The sequence below is a fragment of the Chinchilla lanigera genome, unplaced genomic scaffold (genome assembly GCF_000276665.1).
Source record: "Chinchilla lanigera isolate Chin_1 unplaced genomic scaffold, ChiLan1.0 scaffold00027, whole genome shotgun sequence".
Lineage (NCBI taxonomy): Eukaryota > Metazoa > Chordata > Mammalia > Rodentia > Chinchillidae > Chinchilla > Chinchilla lanigera.
Genome location: NW_004955428.1, coordinates 18,372,620 through 18,391,685, shown reverse-complemented (window position 1 = coordinate 18,391,685; position 19,066 = coordinate 18,372,620). Strand labels below are relative to the sequence as shown.

Sequence of the window (19,066 nt, the reverse complement as noted above, 5' to 3'; positions counted from 1 at the left end):
TTGCTCTACAGAAAGGAACAGTTAGTGATTACTTGTTTGATCAATCTTGTATGTCTATTTGTTTTCCTGAGAAACTACTTTGAAGATATCAATAAGTAACAGAACAGCCATGGTTCATTTCCTTAACTTTGTCTGTAGCTGTTTTGTTTGTATTGTTTTTATTCTATTTTGTAAATGGATGTCTGTGTGTTAATATGTTTTCCTTTTATTTTTTAAATAAAAAAAAAAAGAATTTAATGATCTTGAGTCCTGCATTTCATCTTTGATGATTGATCAGTTTGTCATACAGTATTACAAAACAAGTGGCATCTTTGGATAAGTTTCTATTTTTAAAAACCAATGACATTAATTTTTGCTTTGAAATAGTCATTGCATACATTAATGTAATTGATAAGTAATTTTATAGTTGAGTCAGTATGTAGAAACTTGGGTTTCACTTTACTTTTCTGTAGTTGGGTAATCTTAGGCTCCCAATTGTTAGGGTTGTGAGGATTAAAAGTGATGCTTTGAATAAAATGCCAGGAATAGTGTGTGAGACATTGTATGAGAGATGTGTTGCTTCATTAGTATTATAAATGTGTTACAATTGGAATTGGAAGGTTATTTAAAAAGTGTGATTCAAGAGTGTGGATCACCCATAATATCATTCAGGGATTGGTTTTAGGACAACTCTCGTCCTCCTGTAGGTACCAAAATCTGAGGATGCATATATAAAGTGGCATAGTATTTGATTATAAGCTATAGACATCCTTTCATATACTTTACTTAAATCTTGTCTTCATTTTTAGGATACCTACCACAGTGTAAATGTTGCTTAAATATTTGTTACACTGTTCAGGGAATCATTATATGGAAAAAAGTCTCTCTATGTTCAGTACACATGCATGTTTTTCCACATATTTTCTTCAATCTGTTATTGGTTAAATCCCCAGATGTGGAATCCTCATGGAAACAGAGGGTTAACTGTACCTCCTTTATTTGACCCCCCAAAATTTTATCTGCAAGGAGAAAGGGACTAGTTTTGTTTCATTTTTTTTTGGGGGGGGGTGTACTGGGACTCAAACTCAGCACCTCATGCTTGCCAGGCAGGCATTGTGCCACTGAGCTTATCCTTGGCCCAGAAAATAGTACTTTTTTTGGTAATGTACAACAAGGGTGCAGATAGAGGAGGGCATTCTCATTTTATAGTTAAGAAAAATAAGGCTCAGAGTGATTAAAATTACTGGTTTTAAGTCATGACATGACTAAATGATATTGCAAAGATATGGTCCTATTTCTCCATTTCCTGGAGAATCTCATGCAGGGATTGCTAACTTAATTTTATTTGAAGGAGGTGTCTATGTGTATGTGTATAGGTATGTGCTTGTGTGTGTATCTGTATGTGGGAAATACACGTTTTTGAAAGAGGTGCCTATCTGTTTGGAGGGATATTTGTCTGTCTGAGACAGGATGTGTGCCCTGTTGGAGATAGCCCCTGTTTATTTGGTATCCTGTCTGTGTGGGGCATACTTTTGCATGTAGGCTTTGTGTATATTCATCTCTGTGAGTATGACACTCTGACTGTGCTGGTAGTTGTTTGTATATGCATGTATGACTGAGATTGTGCATGGGTGTGCTTGTCTTTGTGAACACTTCTGAATCTGCACATAAGTGTGCCTATGTGCATATGCCCATTTCTGTGTGTGCTTGTATGCCTTTGTCTATGTGTACTTTTTCCCACTTTCTGTGTGCTTTTTGGCAACCTCTATATCTGTGTGTATGTGTTAGGGGCATGGGGTTTGAAAGAATGTTGCCAAATCAAATACTCCTGGAGATGGCAGAAAATGGGAAAAATACTGACAGAAAAGATTTTGAGCAGAGACCCTGAAAACTACATGTACTATGTAAGCCTGGAGATTAACCACGCTTGGGTATCCAGTTGGCTGTTTAACCATATAGCTCTTTGGCTGAAATATTAATGTTGGTGAAAAAGAAACAGTAGAACAAATTAAAATGACAAGATGTCAAATAGTACATGTTTCTTTTTTAAAATGGGAGACTAAGAGATGCTTTTTTTAGTACTTAAAAGCTTATTATTCATTTACTGCTTTTTTGACTTGAGTTTTAGAGGGAAAAGAGTGATCTCTAGAGCACTCAAAATATCTTAGTGCAGCCTGAATTTTGTTCAATCTTATTTAAAATTCACAAGGCTATTTATTACTTTTATTTAACAATTTAACCAGTATTCATTGAGCATTTCCTGTGTACCAGGAACTTTATTATGCACCAGGGATATAGTTGTGCAAAAATATGATAGGAAAAAAATCTTGTGTAGTGGAGCTTACATTCTAGCAGGAGAGATGACAGTAAATAATGAATAATTTTTTTAAGCCAGCAAAATATGGTAAGGAATGTTGAAAGGATCTTATATTGTTTTAGTATTAGGTGCTTAATGTTTATCATCGTTTTCAAAATACATTTAGAAGTTCATAATTTATCTTTGTATCTTATTGTCCTTGGTAAATTAATGTAGCTATATACTTGGTAAATTAATGTATCTATATATAGAAATATAATATTTCTATTATATTTAAAAGAACAAAGCTTATGCTTGTCCAGCAAGTTAAAGGTGACACTGAGACTAACCTTGTTTTCATTTTATACAATCACCATTTGTTTATGCATAACCGCTAATCCAATTAGGGGCAAATCTAGGCTCTTAATTTTCCCATTGTTGCTGACCCATCAGCCTTTATAGGAGATTCGTAATGATCATGATATTGTATTCAGGGATCATTAGTAAACTGTTCTGTAAATAAATTTGAAAACAAAAGACTGACAGGAGTTCTGAGGAAAATTTCAATTATTTATGAGCCTGAAGAATTATATACTGATACCTACTTGTATAGATCTGTTTGGGAATAGAAAAATGTTCTTCTTGCTTTTATTATGCCTCCATATATTGGGTTTTCAAACATGCTAATATCTAGTTGTAGATCTTTCTTTTACTTAGCAATATGACTCATAGGAAGATGCTCTGTTAATTCTGTCATACAAATATGCTCTCATATGTACTAAGCCTTGTTCTAGGCACCAGTAAACCAACAGTGAATAAAATAAGTCCCCTCCCTTACAGAGCTTTTGCTTCATTCAGGTAGGGAGGACTCAAATAGTAAACAAATACATATAGCGTTAGGGAGTGCAGGAGGAAGACAGAGGACTGAAGAAAATGAAAGTAGAGACAGTGGAATAGGTATTGCTGGCTTTACAGGAGAGTATTCTTCTACAAAGGGAAGTCAGGAAAGGCTTCACTGGTAGAGGATAAAGAGGAATATGCAACAAGTAAGAGAATGAACAATTATGATTATCTGGGGGAGAACTTTTTGTTTCTCTTCTTTTCCTTTACCAACACCAGCAAGACAGTTTACTTGGTTTTTTTTTTTTTGGTTTTTCTCCGGTACCGGGAACCGAACTCACGACCTTGCGCTTGCCAGGCAGGCGCTTTTGCCGCTGAGCTAACTCCCCAGCCCCAAGACAGTTTACTTGGAATTGGGCGGAAGACAAAAGATTAGTAGGAGTTGGGAGTGCATACTCTGTAGAGCTTTGTAGATCATTTGAAAGGCCTAGGTGTTACTCTAGTACGCTGGGAAGTCACTGGAAAATTAGAGAACATAGAGGATGAAATGATTATAGGTTTTTAAAAGATCTGCCCAATAGATTAAGCACATGCAGGAGAGGAAGCAGAGCAGAAGCAGGGACACTGTTGTGACAAAATAGGTAAAAGATGATAGCGACTTGGATGGACCATGGTGGTAAAAAGCTGTTGGATTCTTATTATAGGTTCAATGAAAAGCTGATGGGATTGTAAGATAATCTCTAGAAAAAATAGGCTTGGTATTGATAAGATTGCAAATACTGTGGAGTAGGTTTGAGTGTGAAAAGATGCTGTTTGGTTGGATATGTGATGTGCAAGAAATGTTCAAAATAAAATTGAACAGGTTGAACACACTGCTGCTTATTTGACTCTGGCAGCTGTGGATGATTAGTGAGGAAAGATGTAAACTGAACGGGTGGTAGAATTTGTTTACTTGTTTTAAAAAAATAATAATTATTTTCAAGTATTGGATAACTTCAAACATTATTAAAAATTCCTGGATCAATATTAAAAAGGAAATGTCTCAGAAAAAGTGTCTGCTTTTACATTGAACAACAACATACTGATAACTGTATTGTTGACTTGTGACATACCACTTTATTTTCTCAGTAGAAACAAGTGTCTCATCCATCACTATATAGATGGCTTTATTAAGTACTACATGTTGAACATCCCTAATCAGAAAGTCTAAAGTCTGAAATGCTCCAAAATCCAAAGCTTTGAGAACTGACATGCCTGTACAAGTGGAAAATTTCATGCTTGAACTAGTGTGATTGGTCTTGTGAAAATACGGGTGCATAAAAGTATTGCATAAATTATTTTTGGGCTAGGTGTATAAGATGTATATATTTAAGTAAATTTTGTTTTTGGATTTGGATCCCATCCCCAAGATATATCTCATGTATATACACATTCCAAAATCTGAAAAAAGTAGCCAAAATAATCCAAAACACTCTTGGTCCTAGGCATTTTGGTAATGGATATTTATGTGTTGCTATTTTATACCAAATGTAATTATATCTTTTCTTTGAGAGGATTATTGTTTGAAGTCTGCAGTGCATAAAGTATTTTAAAATACTTTTTTTTAAGTGTTTATGAAATATCCTAGTTTCTATCATGCAAAAATTTAAATACTAATGTAATATTTAAATATGTGTCGAACATTTTTTGTGTATATTTTGGTACAAAATGATGGCTATATTAGTATGAAGTTTTACTATGACTCTGTAAATGACATTTCATGTCAGCATGAAATCATAATCAGAATCTAAAACCTCAGTTTGTTTTATAAATACTAAATATCACAACAACCAGCTTTTAAAATTTGTTTTGTCATTGTTATGTTTATTTTAATATATATCTTCATGTAATAGAATCCTGTTTTAAAATAAGTCATTTGAATTATTTTAACTCAGTTTCGACTAAACATTTTTACCAAAATTTAAAAGAATTGACTCATATCTTTTTGTGTAATTGATAACTTTAGATCCAAAGGCAGAAACCAGGTTATATATCACCGTTAATGACTTTGAGTTTCATGTCTACAATCGTTCGGATCTTTACGGACGCCTGCAAGAGTTGTTTGGTTTGGAGCCAACAATAATTCCACCCAAGAAAGATGATGATAAAACCCATGAAAATGGAAGAGCAAGGACCAAAATTGAAAGGTTCAGTGTCTCACTTGCATTTTATTAATCTCTGTCATTTAAACACTTGCTTTTATCAGAATATCATTGTTACTACTCACCTAAACAATCTTAATTTTTCTTTGTAAATTAAAACTTTTAGTTTTACAAATAATTATGTAACTTATAAAAATTAAAATAATATAAAATTATTTAATGAAAGAGAAGTTCTACTTCTCTACTCACTAGTCCTGTTTCCCTCTACATTAATAACTACTTTTATTAGTTTAATTTTTATCTTGAGTACATGTATATAACTATATACACATAAGGTATATATGCAGATTTTTTTTCCCCGAAGGTCACATATTGCCTTACTTGGTATGTATTGTTCTGTAATTTACTTTTTATGTAGCAGTATAGCTTTAAGATCTTCATATATTTCTATAAGTAAGGCTATCTTAGTTTTGAAATATGTTGTAGTCAGGCATGATGGCATGTGCCTATAATCCCAGCTCCTTGGGAGGATGAAATAGGAAGATCATGTGTTTGAGGCCAGCCTGGGGAACACACTGAGATCCTGTCTTATTTATTTTTGTGATAGCCTGTCTTAAAAACAGTTCTATAATAGGGCTAGCAGACTTGGATTTACAGATCAAATAGAACCCACTGACTGATTTGTAAGTAAAATGTTATTGGACCATAGCCCCACCCATTTTTTGTTTTGTTTTGTTTTAGTACCTGTTTGCAATACATTTAAATACATTCATCAAGGGGCTGGGGATTTAGCTCAGCGGCAAAGCGCCTGCCTGGCAAGCGCAAGGTCGTGAGTTCGGTTCCTGGTACCGGAGAAAAACCAAAAAAAAAAAAAAACAAAAAAACATTCATCAAAGGGTGTTAGTAGATATACATATCACATCTTAATACTTTTGCTTACATATTGTTTATGGCATTTTGTGGTTTAGTGGCAGAGAGGAGTTGTGACAGAGACCATGTAGTCCACTGAGCTTAATTGTTTGCTGAGTCTTTACAGAAAATGTTTGCTGATCTCTTATGTAGAATAAATAAAAAAAAAAAAAGCTGAAGAACCTTGATAGAGATACAGGCCTAGTAGGAAAAGTATTTGACCCCTGAGGAGGTGAGAAAAGACTATAGAGAGAAGTATACTTGACCCTTAATATATGAGGGTTTTGCATCCATAGATTGTCAGCTGCAAATAAAAAAGGTGCATAAAAAACAAAGTGTATCTGCATTGAACATATACACTTTTTTTCTTGTCATTCCCTAAACAAAAAGAATGAAATGAAATAAGCCAGGCATTGAAAGACAAGTACCACTTGATCTCACTTATATATAGGATCTGAAAAAGTTGGATTCATAGATGTAGAGAGTGTATTAATAGTAACAAGGGCTCAAGAATGGGGCGAAGTTGTGGATATGGTCAGAGGATACAAACTTTCAGTTAGGAGAAATGAGTTCAAGAGATCCATTGTACAACTGGTATCTATAGTTAATAGCAATTAAAATTTGCTGAGTGTAGATTTTTAAGTGTTCTCACCATATAAAAAGGGTAAGTGTGTGACACATTGTATATGTTAACTTTAGTCATTCCACAAAGAAAAGAAAAGGAGGGAAAGGGGAGGAAAGTACATGAAAAAAAAAAAAAAATCCAGTTTTGTAACTCAAATGGTGATCACACTCAGCCAGGGAACCTTGGCAGAAGAGTAGGGGGAAGGGTGAGGTGTATCTTACTGGCAGTAGCTTTACAGGTGTGACTTACGAGTCATCTAGTTATTAAAGAAATATGCCTAAAGTTTTTATCTGAAATTTTTAGTAAGTTGCTATGAAATTTTTGTTTCTTAAAGTTTGTATACTGTATCTATAACCAGTTGTCTTACTCTTGGTCTACCTTTTAAATTTTACTGCTTGGAAATTAATTTGGCTGAAGATTATGGGGAAGAGAAGGAAAAGGAGTTGCTGAATTGCTTTTAGAAGTGCTTGAAATAACAGAAGAAATCAAAATGACTTATACCTTGATCATTTGTTGATTCAGTGATAGCTTTTGTTGTCTTGTAAAATGAATGGTTACGTCTTAGGCATCATAGTACATGTAATGACAATATATTATACAAAACTACAAACTACTTTGTAGTTTTGTCTTTCAGACTTATTATTGTAAAAACCATAGTTTTGTGTTATGGTTAAAAATATAAAAGCTGATAGTGAAAACATGCTTTTTATGTTATTATTTTCTTTTTATGTTATTTTCTTATGTGATCATTGTTTTGTTTACTGAAATAGTCATTAGAAACTGTACAGCTGGTATTAGTAATGCATATTGTGAGGAAGTTACCTGTATCTCAGGTATTAAGTCTTTTTTATGTCTGTTCTGTTGTCAGAGTTAAAGTAAAAACAGAATCTCAAGACCCCACATCTTCATGGAGATCACTTATTCCAGTCATAAAAGTCAATGTGAGCACAGTAAGTAAATTTTGTTATAATTAATGTTCGATAGGTTACAACATAAAACTTTTATTTTGCAAATATAAGTTTCATGGAAGAAAAAGTAATTTTATAGAACTTTAAAATTACTATTTCTGTAAAGTATGATGCTATTATTTTAATACCAGTATTCTATTAGGGCAAGTTTTTTCAACCATAAATTTGATTTATACAGAAATGTTTAAATTGCTTTAAACTTAAGTTTAAATTTCTGTAAATACTGGTATAAATTGATCCGTAGGATAATTTAAATAGCACATAGTGTAAGTGGAATTATGTTGTTTTTGAAAATGTTTGCTCTTAGGTCAGCTGGGGACAAAACTATGACCAGAATAGCATGGTTTAATATCTATTTTATCAATTTTTTAAAGGGACGTTTGGCTTTTGGAAATCATTACCAACCTCAAACTTTGTGCATCAACTTTGATGATGCTTTCTTAACTTACACTACAAAACCACCGTCAAGTCATCTTGACCAATTCATGCATATTGTGAAAGGAAAACTTGAAAATGTTCGAGTCATGCTTGTTCCTAGTCCAAGATATGTTGGTCTTCAAAATGATGAGTAAGAAAAACTTATAAAAATATACTTTCTTTTTAGCTACTATAGACACCAATTTAGAGCTCTTGGCATCCTTTTAATTTGTTACAGTTGTGCAATAATTAGGTCTATTTCTCAATCTGTTAAAGCAGTTAACAGTCTAGTCTTGACTAAAAGTATAAATGAATGTGGTAGTTTATTCAGTAATAATCTGTATTTTAAAATACATTTCTCTGTGATTTTAACTATAATTTTTGTACCTGTTTTTCCTTGTCACCATACTTGGGAAACAATTTGGGCAATTAATTCCTGAGATTTATATATTAGGAAATACATATTACAGGTAGAATTTTTTTCTAAGAGGTATAGTTGGTAAATTGATGAGATTTTTTACCACATGAATACCATTTTGTGTTACTATAACTTGAAAACTGAATCAAAATTTCTTATGGGAAATTGTTGACATTAGCATAGCAGAGTTTTGAGACCCATTTGATATTTAAGTTGCAAACTGGTTTCTGCCCAGCTTTCCAGATTTTTTGTTTGCCTTCAATATAGTTATTACTTGTATTTAGAAGTCATGTCATATACATGATACGTACTAACCTCACCTCAGTGTGCTAAGATGTTTACACAGGGGTGTACTAGGACTCCAAGGAAGCAGAAGATTCATAATTCCTATCTTATTCCATGTTGTACCTTTATAGGGTAATGGATTCCCATAATCTTTCTTTTTTTTTCTCTTTTCTCTGTTTGTTCTTTTGTTTTTCTTTTGTGGAGAGGTACTGAATTTGTGTAGTAAATATGGAGTTTCTATTATAATGCCTGAGCTTTTATCTTTGTGTATAAATAATATAATATCTTACGAAGTTATGAGAAGCATAATTACTGCATTTTAGTTCTAACTCTTTGCTGGCTTGCTGTTAGATTTTTTCATTACTGGCTAGGCTGTGGATATACCAGGTCATAGACTTGGTGGTTAAACATTTTCAGGAATGTAGGGTATCCACATAATTTTATATTTGTGGGAAAAGTTATAATATTGAATCAATCTGGAATTTTTGAAAAGGACTAGAAAGCAAAATGTAAAAGTATTTTGCTGTAATTTGCTGTAGTAGAGATTTAAAATTATGTTATTCATTCTTTAGAAGTGTAGAGATTTCGTTAAGCTCTCTGATATGACACATAAGTAAAAGAAAATTGTTGACTTTGTGTATGCTGTATTATGTAATGATCGAGAAGTTAATTTTTATATAAAAGAAGATATAATAAAGAGGAGTTGTTAAAGTAAAGATTAATAGTTTGTGGGAAACTGATGGTAGAGAAATGTTTATCCCAGAATTTGACTTTAAGGTATTTGATTTAAATTTATTTCCATTGATCAACTAAATATTCTTAGAAATTGGTTACATTATTAAATATAGATAAAAATGACAACTTTTTTCTTATTTAATGTTTTTGAATGATTATACTTTATGCTTCTGGATAAAATAATATTTAATTTCTTAGTGTTATTGATATAAAATGACTTAATTTTAATTTTGTTCTGGTGTAAATGCAAAATATGATCCTTCCAGTGATCATTGTTACATTGTATTTAAGCTTTGTTTTAAATTGATATATCTCATTCAAAACATAAGGTGAAAACTATGAAACAAATATTCTTTTCTTGAGCTAATTTACTAGTAAATTTTCAGTGCCATTTTACTACTTAGTATAATATAGAATAAAAGTGGGAAGTTTGTTAAGATGTCTGTTTGATCTTTTCTCCCATTTAAGATGTAAGTTTCAATGTCCTTTGTAGTTTTTTTCCTTACTGTTTTCACCTTTTATGACCATTAAAGTAAGTATATTTAGTTTGTCCTCATCTCTCCTTCTTTTAGACCACCGAGGCTAATGGGAGAGGGTTTTGTAGTCATGCAGTCAAATGATGTTGACATTTACTACTACATGGATGAACCAGGTATTGTGGTTTTGAAAGTGTATTTAACAGCTACACTTGTTTCTTCTTTGAAATGCTAGTTTTTAATAATATTCCAAACCTCTTACTTAGGATATAAATAAGCATCATAGATGGTAAATGTGACTGTGAGACTGTCTTCCTAAAAGATAGCTGTCATTTCTTAAAAGTTGAATATTACTTCAATACTTTAGGATAAAAGAGAACAAGTTGCAGTCTTTTCTTCAAGTAACATTTTCTCAGATATACTTCAAAAATTGAGGATGCAAATTACCACAAGTGAAAATCTTTGGGGAGTGTTGTGATAGTTAAGGTAGTTTCTTCTGTTTAGCTTAGGAAAAAAAATCAGTGTGTTAGATTTGAGGCTTAAAATTTAAATATCAAAATTTAGCTAGTTACAATGGTGGATACATAACTTCCATTTGATCAAGGTAGCTAAATATTAGATTTTTATGAGCTATTTTTATACTTCTGAACTTTTTATACTTTCCAGTGGGATTGTATCAAAACAAGCTAGGCTGCTGCTTGTCTTCTTAGCATACTCACAGTTGTACTGATGATGCAGAAGCATTGATGGGTAAGGCTCCTTGTGCTTTAGGGTCAAATAGTGGTTCCTAAATAAGCTCATAGTCATCATATTTTGCACTGCCACTCATTCAGAGTAAAATTACAAGTGTCAGTGTCTCTTAAAAGTTTCCTGAAGTACACCGAAAACACTTCTGCATAACAAAGTATTCTGTTGTCTTGAGGAAACACACTTCTGTGATGGAGTTTCAAGCTGCACTTTTTTTTGTGGAACATCAGTTTAACTCGAAAGAGTAATCATAGAGACAAAGTATAGTATTGAGCTTTCATATAAAAATTAGAATTTTGGAAAATTCGGAACTGTTTAACAGCATTATAATAACAGCTTTTTTGAACTACAAGTGGTATTAAATGTGATTTTTAAAAATGTTTAATTTGTCAACATTTGGGAAAAACTGCATAACTTGATGCACCACTGTGTTCCAGATTACTAATGCATGACGTTACAATGTCATATGGGTAAAAGATTAGTATGTGAGAGAGACCAGTAGATTTTAACATAAGAGAGAGTAAGAAGTTCAGTGACACAGTTTTAGATTTTCCACTGCAACTAATCTTTAAGAAAGTACCATTTGTTACATTTTGGTGTAGGATCAAAGGAGACTATCTTCAAGATATTAAAATAATCCTCCTTAGGCAAGGCCAGATTCTCTTCAGATCCTTAAACAGATTGAATGCAGAAGCAGCTATGAGAATATACCTGTTTTTTATTAAGCTAGGCATTAAGGAAATTTATTAAAATGATAATACCAATGCTTCTTGCTAAATTGTTTTTTAGAAAATGTAATTTCTTTTCATTAAAACCAAATGAAAACTTCATTTAGTTTTCATTAAAGTAATTTTCATATTTTGTATTTTTATTAAATTTCATTAAATTTTTCATTATGTTGACATGTGCAGTACTATTACAATTTGCTGAATTTTAATTCTGAAGCCAGGCATGGCCATTAATTTTAAACACAGTAGATTTTGCTATATATAGTCCCCAAAACTCTGGGATTTTTTTTTTTTTAAGGAAATTAACAATGCTTCTTGTATTACATATTGATATCTTCAAAGTGGTTTCTCATGAAAACAGAGACATGCAATATTGATCAATCAAGGACTCATTGACAGTTTCTTTCAACAAAGAAAGAAGACAGTAGGACAACTATGTTAACTATCCTGTATATACATACATACAAAATTTCTCCTCCTTTCCCTTCTCTTTTCCCACATCCCAGTTGCCCTTTAGCCTGAGTGTTTTCCTATCATTTCACAATGTCTGTCATACCTCCTAGTTTAAATTAACTCTTTCAGGTTTTACACTAATGAAACAATGTGGTGCTTGCACATATATGTCTGATTTATTTCACTCATGAGTATGGTCTCTAATTGTGACCATTTACCTATAAAAGCCTCGAGTGGGATTCTTAATAATTGTTAAAAGTATAAATATTTTTTAAGCCAAAAACAATTTAGAACTCCTGATGAAAGGAAACTTGTTAATGGTCATTCTAAGTAGCTGTCTTTATATTGTATAATCCTGAATATAGGACTTGTTCCAGAAGAAACAGAAGAAAATATTGAAGGAGAAATAAGCAGTGAAGACTGCAAATTACAAGACTTACCTCCATGCTGGGGACTGGATATAGTTTGTGGTAAAGGAACAGATTTTAATTATGGACCATGGGCCGATAGGCAGAGGTACTTGTGCAAATCATATTTCTAATAAGTCTTTCAAATGCATTATCTTAATACTACATGTTTATTGAATAAACTAACCTTGTATATTTTATAAACTACTTTATTGTGGCATATTACGTTTTCACTAGACATTTTGTTCCAAATAATTAACTTACAGAGACACCACAGAAATCACAGCAAGTTTGCTTTAAAGGAAAAGTATGCTTTAAAGGAAAAGTAAATTTATTAAAAAAAATGATGAATGAGTAACATTTATTGATTCCTTTGTCTTTTCTTATAATTAAACAGCAGTTTACTTATTGATCCTCTACTATATGACGGGAATTGTTGGGCCGATGAGGATTCAGAAATGAAAGACACATGCAGTTTAGTTTTAGTGGACTGGGGTTGCTATAGCAGCAGCACAGATGACAAAGCTTAAGCAACAGAATTTTTACTCACAATTCTGGAGGCCAGAAGAAGTCTGACATCAATCTGTTAACAAAGTTGGTTCCTTTTAAGGACTTTCTGGAAAAGATGTGCCCCAGGCCTCTCTCCACAGCTTATAGATGTCTGTTGTCTCGCTGTGTCTTCTCATGGTGTTCTTGTACACAAATCTGTGTCTCTTATAAGGACATTAGTGACTTCATTGTTACTTTATTATGCCTCTGAGGACCCTATCTCCAAATGTAGCTACATGCTGATGTGCATGTTAAAAATTAGGGGAGAGCAATATTATAGAAGGCTGTGGTAGAGGTAACATGGGAGTTGAGTTTTGGAAAGGGAATAACACTTCAGTAGGCAAAGCATGGGGTAAATAATGGAGGCAAAGGAAAAGTGTTGGAAATGCAAGGGAGGGGTTTTGCAAATGTGTGAGGACAGTAGAAAATTGTTCTTTAGGTTCTATAGGTAATTAAGAATTCTATAGTAATTAAATATGGATATTGGAGGTAAAGAAGAGGTTTTTTTTGTTTTTTTTTTTAATTTTTGAAATGTGGTCTTGTTATGGAATGCCCAGACTGGCCTCAAATTCCGTGGTTCAGGAGATCCTCCCCTCCTAATTAGCTAGAACTGTAATATTTTGGCACCATACCCAGCTGTCTGAAGAATTATTATTCATTCTATTAACATTCATTTTTATTTCTACGAGCATTTTTTTTTTTTTTTTAGCTGAAAAATTTTAAAGGTGGGGATATTTTATGTACCATTAATTATGAGGGAATATCTAAATTTTTATTTAAGTGGTCACTGTTTAAAGTTTAGTTTTTCTATTCATGAGCTAGGTTTCTTGAATAGAGAACTATAAATCAAGTGACTCACTGAAGTAGATACTTCTGGGTCATTGATAGATTAATGAAAGAAATGAAAGTGCTGATATTGACTCTTGATTTGCGAGTTCTTTTTATACTTCTGTATTCTCTGTCAAATGTTTCTTTACTAGGTGAACAAAGGATAGATTTGTAGAATGCTTTTAATTTTTCACAGTACACTTCAGTAGTCAAATTTGGACTTAGCTCTGTTTCACCAGATAACAGTATATCCATCAAATGCTCAAAGCTCATTGATTTCTGGACGTGTACAGGGTTGGAGAAAATATTCTAATTATCAAATGAGATAGCAATGATAATGTAAAGTTAGTATAGTGATTTTGATTCCTTCTCAGAGGAAATTTTGGATAACATGGCTTTATGCTTTCTACCTCCTTATATAGAGATTGTCTATGGAAGTTTTTCTTTCCACCTGATTATCAAGTTCTGAAAGTTTCTGAAATTGCACAGCCTGGAAGACCAAGACAAATTCTTGCTTTTGAACTGCGAATGAATATTATTGCAGATGCTACAATTGACTTGCTGTTTACTAAAAATAGGGTAATTATTGTAAAAAATAATAATAGAAAATGGTGCTTAAAATTTGAATATTATTTTCCAGAGTACATACTTCCTGATGATTAACCCTATACTTAGATTCATTTCCATGAGCTTCTTCTCACACCACCAGAAATTGGATATATCTTACTGCCATGCCATTATTAAATGTCAAATAATGAAAAGAAACGAATAATAATATTAGGCCATTATGCTGTATTCTTGTTTATTTTCTCTTTTATACCTGGCTAAACTGTTTCATGTAATTTTGGAAGAAATTTTGTTTTTTTGGAATTTGGTAGAAATTTTGTTTTTTTTGGAATAAAATAGAAATTTTGTTTTTTTGGAATTTGGTAGAAATTTTGTTTTTTTTGGAATAAAATGTCTCATACTATTGAAAATTGTACTTCTTCTGTGATAATAGCTAAAAAGGAAAGATGATGGGAATATAATAATGAATTGTTTATATGAATTAATTTATTTCTTTTGTTAGGAAACAAATGCAGTACATGTAAATGTAGGAGCTGGCTCATATTTAGAAATTAATATTCCAATGACAGTTGAAGAAAATGGTAAGTTGTAATCATTACTTTTTTATTTTAAATGACTAATGATTAATATATAAGTATTGTAGTTTGTTAGTCTTGTTAACATTAATAGATTTTTTTCTTTATGTTTCTTTCCTTAATGACGTTGGGGGTCAAATCCCAGGGCTCATGCATACTAGGTGGGTTTTAGTTCTCAGTTTTTTTATTTTCATTTTTATTTTTTTAAATTTAAATTTAGTTTTTAACCAATACATACAAACATAAAATTTTATACATCTGTGGAGTACCAACAATAAAGTAACAACAGTGAAGACAAAAACAAAACAACACAAAAACAATCAAAAAAAGATACAGGATTTCAAAACAAGATGATACAAATTAACAGTGATTGTCATATTACATATTGTTATCATCAGTGAAGTTGCTCAGATTACCAGATGTAAGAATGCAAGACTGATTAAACAATTAAAGACAATACAAGTAATAAAAAAAAATTAGAAATGATACAGAGCTTCATTAAACAAGATGGTAGGAATTTGAAAGAAACTGCTCAAATAGGAAAGAACAATTGGGATTAGGGAAAGGAGAAAAGAAAAAAAGAAGGGAAAAATATATACACATATGCACACATACAAGATAGCTAAGGTAATTGTATTAGTAATTTGTATTAGTTTATTGAAAGGAACAATTAATGTGTAATTGTTTGATCAATCTTTCATGCCTATATCTGGTTATCTGAGTAACCACTTTAAAGATAACAATATGTAATATAACAATCATTGTTAATTTCACCTTGTTTTGAAGTTCTGTACCATGTGATGCTTTGATACATGTATTCATTGTGTAATGTTCAAATGAGGGTAAACATGTCTATCTCCTCAAACATTTAATTTTGCCTTACAATAAAAGCATTCAAAATCCTTTCATCCAGCTTTTTGAAATATACAGCACATTATTATTGTCAGTAGCCACATTGCTTTGCAGTAGCACATCAGAACTTCTTATTCTTGTTTATGTATAACTCAGTAGTCATTTAGCTATCGCTCCCATGCCACTTTCTTTGGTAGCCTCTCCAACCTCTGGTAATGACCCATGCACTCTCAATTTCTGTTGGATCAATTTTTTTAGATTCCATATACTGGTAAATTATGTGGTACTTATCTTTTCTGCCTGGCTTATTTTGCTTAGCATAATGACATCCAGTTCCATCCATGCTGTCACAAATGGCAAGGTTTCATTCTTTTATGTGGATGAATAGTATTCTATAAGTACCACATTTTCTTTATTCATTCTCCAGTTGATGGACAGTTTAGTTGTTTCCATTTGTTAGGTATTGTGGATAGGGATGCTGTGAATATAGAGGTGCAGATGCCTCTTGAATATACTGATTTAATTTCATATATATATATTTATATTTATTTATTTCATAGTGGACTTGCTGAGTCATAGGTGGTAATTTTTAAGAACCTCCATACTATTTTCCATATGGCTGTACCAGTTTACATTCTTACAGCAGATGCGGGACCCTTTTGATGTTTTCATGTACCTATACTTATTAAGTTGTTGCATAACTGAATTATTTGAGCACAGAGACAACAATATCTTAATCAAGTTAGATCTTATAATTCTGTTCTTTTATTACAGCCCATACATCTGTTTTGTAGGATTGAGCATTATTTGCTTAATATATATTTTTCCTGTTCGGCTGTTGCATGGTGAGAACAGGTGTTGTGTCATTCATAGGGTCTCTGTTTTTCTAGTGCTGAACTCAGTTAACTGTCAGATAGATAGTAGTTTACTGATAGGCTTTACTTTAGATTATAATGTCAGTAGATTTTGTCACGATGTGAGCTGCATACTTTGAAAAGCATAACTTTGATAAAGGAAAACATTTCATACTCAAAATATTAAATAGTTTCTGCATACCTAGTTTTGTCTGAGGTAATACAGTATAAGTTCATTATGTGTTTGAAATTTGGACATTTAATGGTGTAAATTCTTTTTGTTAAATTTATTAAATTATTATATAGGCTTCTTCAGTTTGCCTTCTTATCCCATGCTCTTATTACATTCGTAATTGAAAATAGTTAAAATGAAATTGTTACTGCTTACTCATTTTCTTGAGTGTGAACAGAATAGCAACTTATCCATATTTTTTTAAAATCACTAACTGGCAGCATTATTATTCATAAATATAACAAATGTTATGTAATTTACTTCTTATTTTGGTGTCAGGACTATATATGAAGAAAATAGGCAGAGGGGTGTTTTTGGTACTAGTGTATGAAGAAACCAGACAGAGTGATAATTTCGGTGCTCATTTTTGAAGAAGCCAAAGAGATTCATTAAGTTCATTAGCTAACATAAAGTGATACTGTGTGCATTTGTTTGTTTAGAATTATCTAAACAATCAAAAGTGACTGAGAATGGAATAATGTATTCTTTCCTATAACTTTGTGGCTGTTTCGGTGAAGAACTAAATATTGTATTAGCTAGTTTGAAAAGAATAATCATACTGAGTCTTGAAGGAAATGCTTGAAGTATTCTGGGACTGGCTGATGCAGAGCAGACACCTGGCAAGAAGCATCTTTTTAAAAGGTCTTAATTGTAGCATGTAAAATCACAGAGGGCAAAGGTAGTTGGAGATTGCACAAAACTGCTAATGGCTCAATTAAGGAAGTGCTTCTACCTTTTTGGAACTGATAATCACAGGAAATAACATTTGTGTACTGGGGTAAACGGAGACCAGCTGAGGACTGAAACTGTCAATATTTTGAGTACAAGTTTGTGGCAGTTTCTACATTCTGAATAAGTAAAGGGTAAAGAAAGCCCAATTACATTCATGGGTATAAAGGTGAGGATTCTTATAAAATGATTGTGTGCAGGGAAAGTGAAGTGAGGGCCTAGAAAAGAACAATATATGATTCCAAACAAATAAATCTAACATGTTTTTCAGATTCAGGTGCTTGGAGAAATTAAAAACAAACAAAAGGCGAATAGAATGAATATGGAACTACCTGTATAATGATGAGTGTAGAATTAGTGTTCTTAGGAGGGGACATCATCAAAAAAGGAAATATAATAGTCTAACCTTTCTGTTTTTGTTAAGTATGGCTGCATGGTTGGGAAAGTGTCATTACATGAGGAATAGATATTGCTTAGAAACTTTATAGAAAGAGTAATCAAAAATGATGAAAATGTGTATTCTTGAAAAAAAAAATGAGAATTGTTTTAGCTGAAAGCTTTTTTTAGAGAGTACATATGTACTGTTTGGCTTCTATATTTGTGGGTTATGTATCCATGGATTCAATCACCTGAGAGTTGAAAAAATTTGAAAAAAATATGTCTGTATTGAAGGTGTTTAGACTTTTTTTCTCATCATTTCCTAAACAGTGTGGTATTTTTTGCTTTGTTTTGGTTTTGTTTTTCTTCTGGTACCAGGAATTAAACTCACGACCTTGCACTTGCCAGGCAGGTGCTGTGCCACTGAGCTAAATCCCCAGCCCCAACAGTGTGGTATAACAAATATTTACACAGCATTATTATATTAGATATTTTAATTAATCTAGAGGTAAAGAATGTAGGAGTATGTGTGTAGTTAATAGGGAAAATACTATTACTTGAGCATTTGCAAGTTTTGATATGGGGGTGTAGTCCTTGAATCTGTCCTTTGTGAGTACCAAGATATAACTGTAGTTTGGAAAGCAAAATCAGGACAGATATTCCATGGGATGGAATTTTCTTCCTTCAGAGCTGTCCAAAAATGAGAAAGATTCAGTTTATGTTTGCAGTGTCTCTGTCATTAAAATGTGTTTAAATAGTGACTGATCACCATTTTGCAGAGATTTTTTTGTTGGTGGTAGAAGTTGGTTCCCAAATTTTTAATTGCTTAGTTTTTTTCTAGTTGTTAAATTCTCTGTTTCAATCCACTAGGGTACATTCCTGCAATTAAAGGACAGCTATTACATGTTGACGCCACTACCAGCATGCAATATCGGACTCTTTTAGAAGCAGAAATGTTAGCAGTAAGTCTGTAATATATGATATGCATTCTTGTATGAGATACAAATTGGTTTTAATTTGTGGATGTAAAATGTAAATAACCAGGAAATCACAAGTGATCTGTCTTCTTGCTTGAGAA

General features: G+C 32.3%; 1 protein-coding gene across 9 annotated transcripts in view; it reads left to right on the top strand.

The window, feature by feature from the left end:
* The window catches only part of Kiaa1109 (KIAA1109 ortholog), a 199,439-nt gene that overhangs the window by 32,740 nt on the left and 147,633 nt on the right, over positions 1–19,066 (top strand). For all 9 annotated transcript variants that reach the window (XM_013515292.1, XM_005386777.2, XM_013515295.1 and 6 more), the window contains 8 exons: positions 5,121–5,301; positions 7,659–7,740; positions 8,133–8,326; positions 10,186–10,265; positions 12,383–12,533; positions 14,224–14,380; positions 14,871–14,949; positions 18,859–18,950. In XM_013515292.1, coding sequence (XP_013370746.1) covers positions 5,121–5,301; positions 7,659–7,740; positions 8,133–8,326; positions 10,186–10,265; positions 12,383–12,533; positions 14,224–14,380; positions 14,871–14,949; positions 18,859–18,950 — 1,016 coding nt within the window. The remainder of the gene's footprint in view (positions 1–5,120; positions 5,302–7,658; positions 7,741–8,132; positions 8,327–10,185; positions 10,266–12,382; positions 12,534–14,223; positions 14,381–14,870; positions 14,950–18,858; positions 18,951–19,066) is intronic.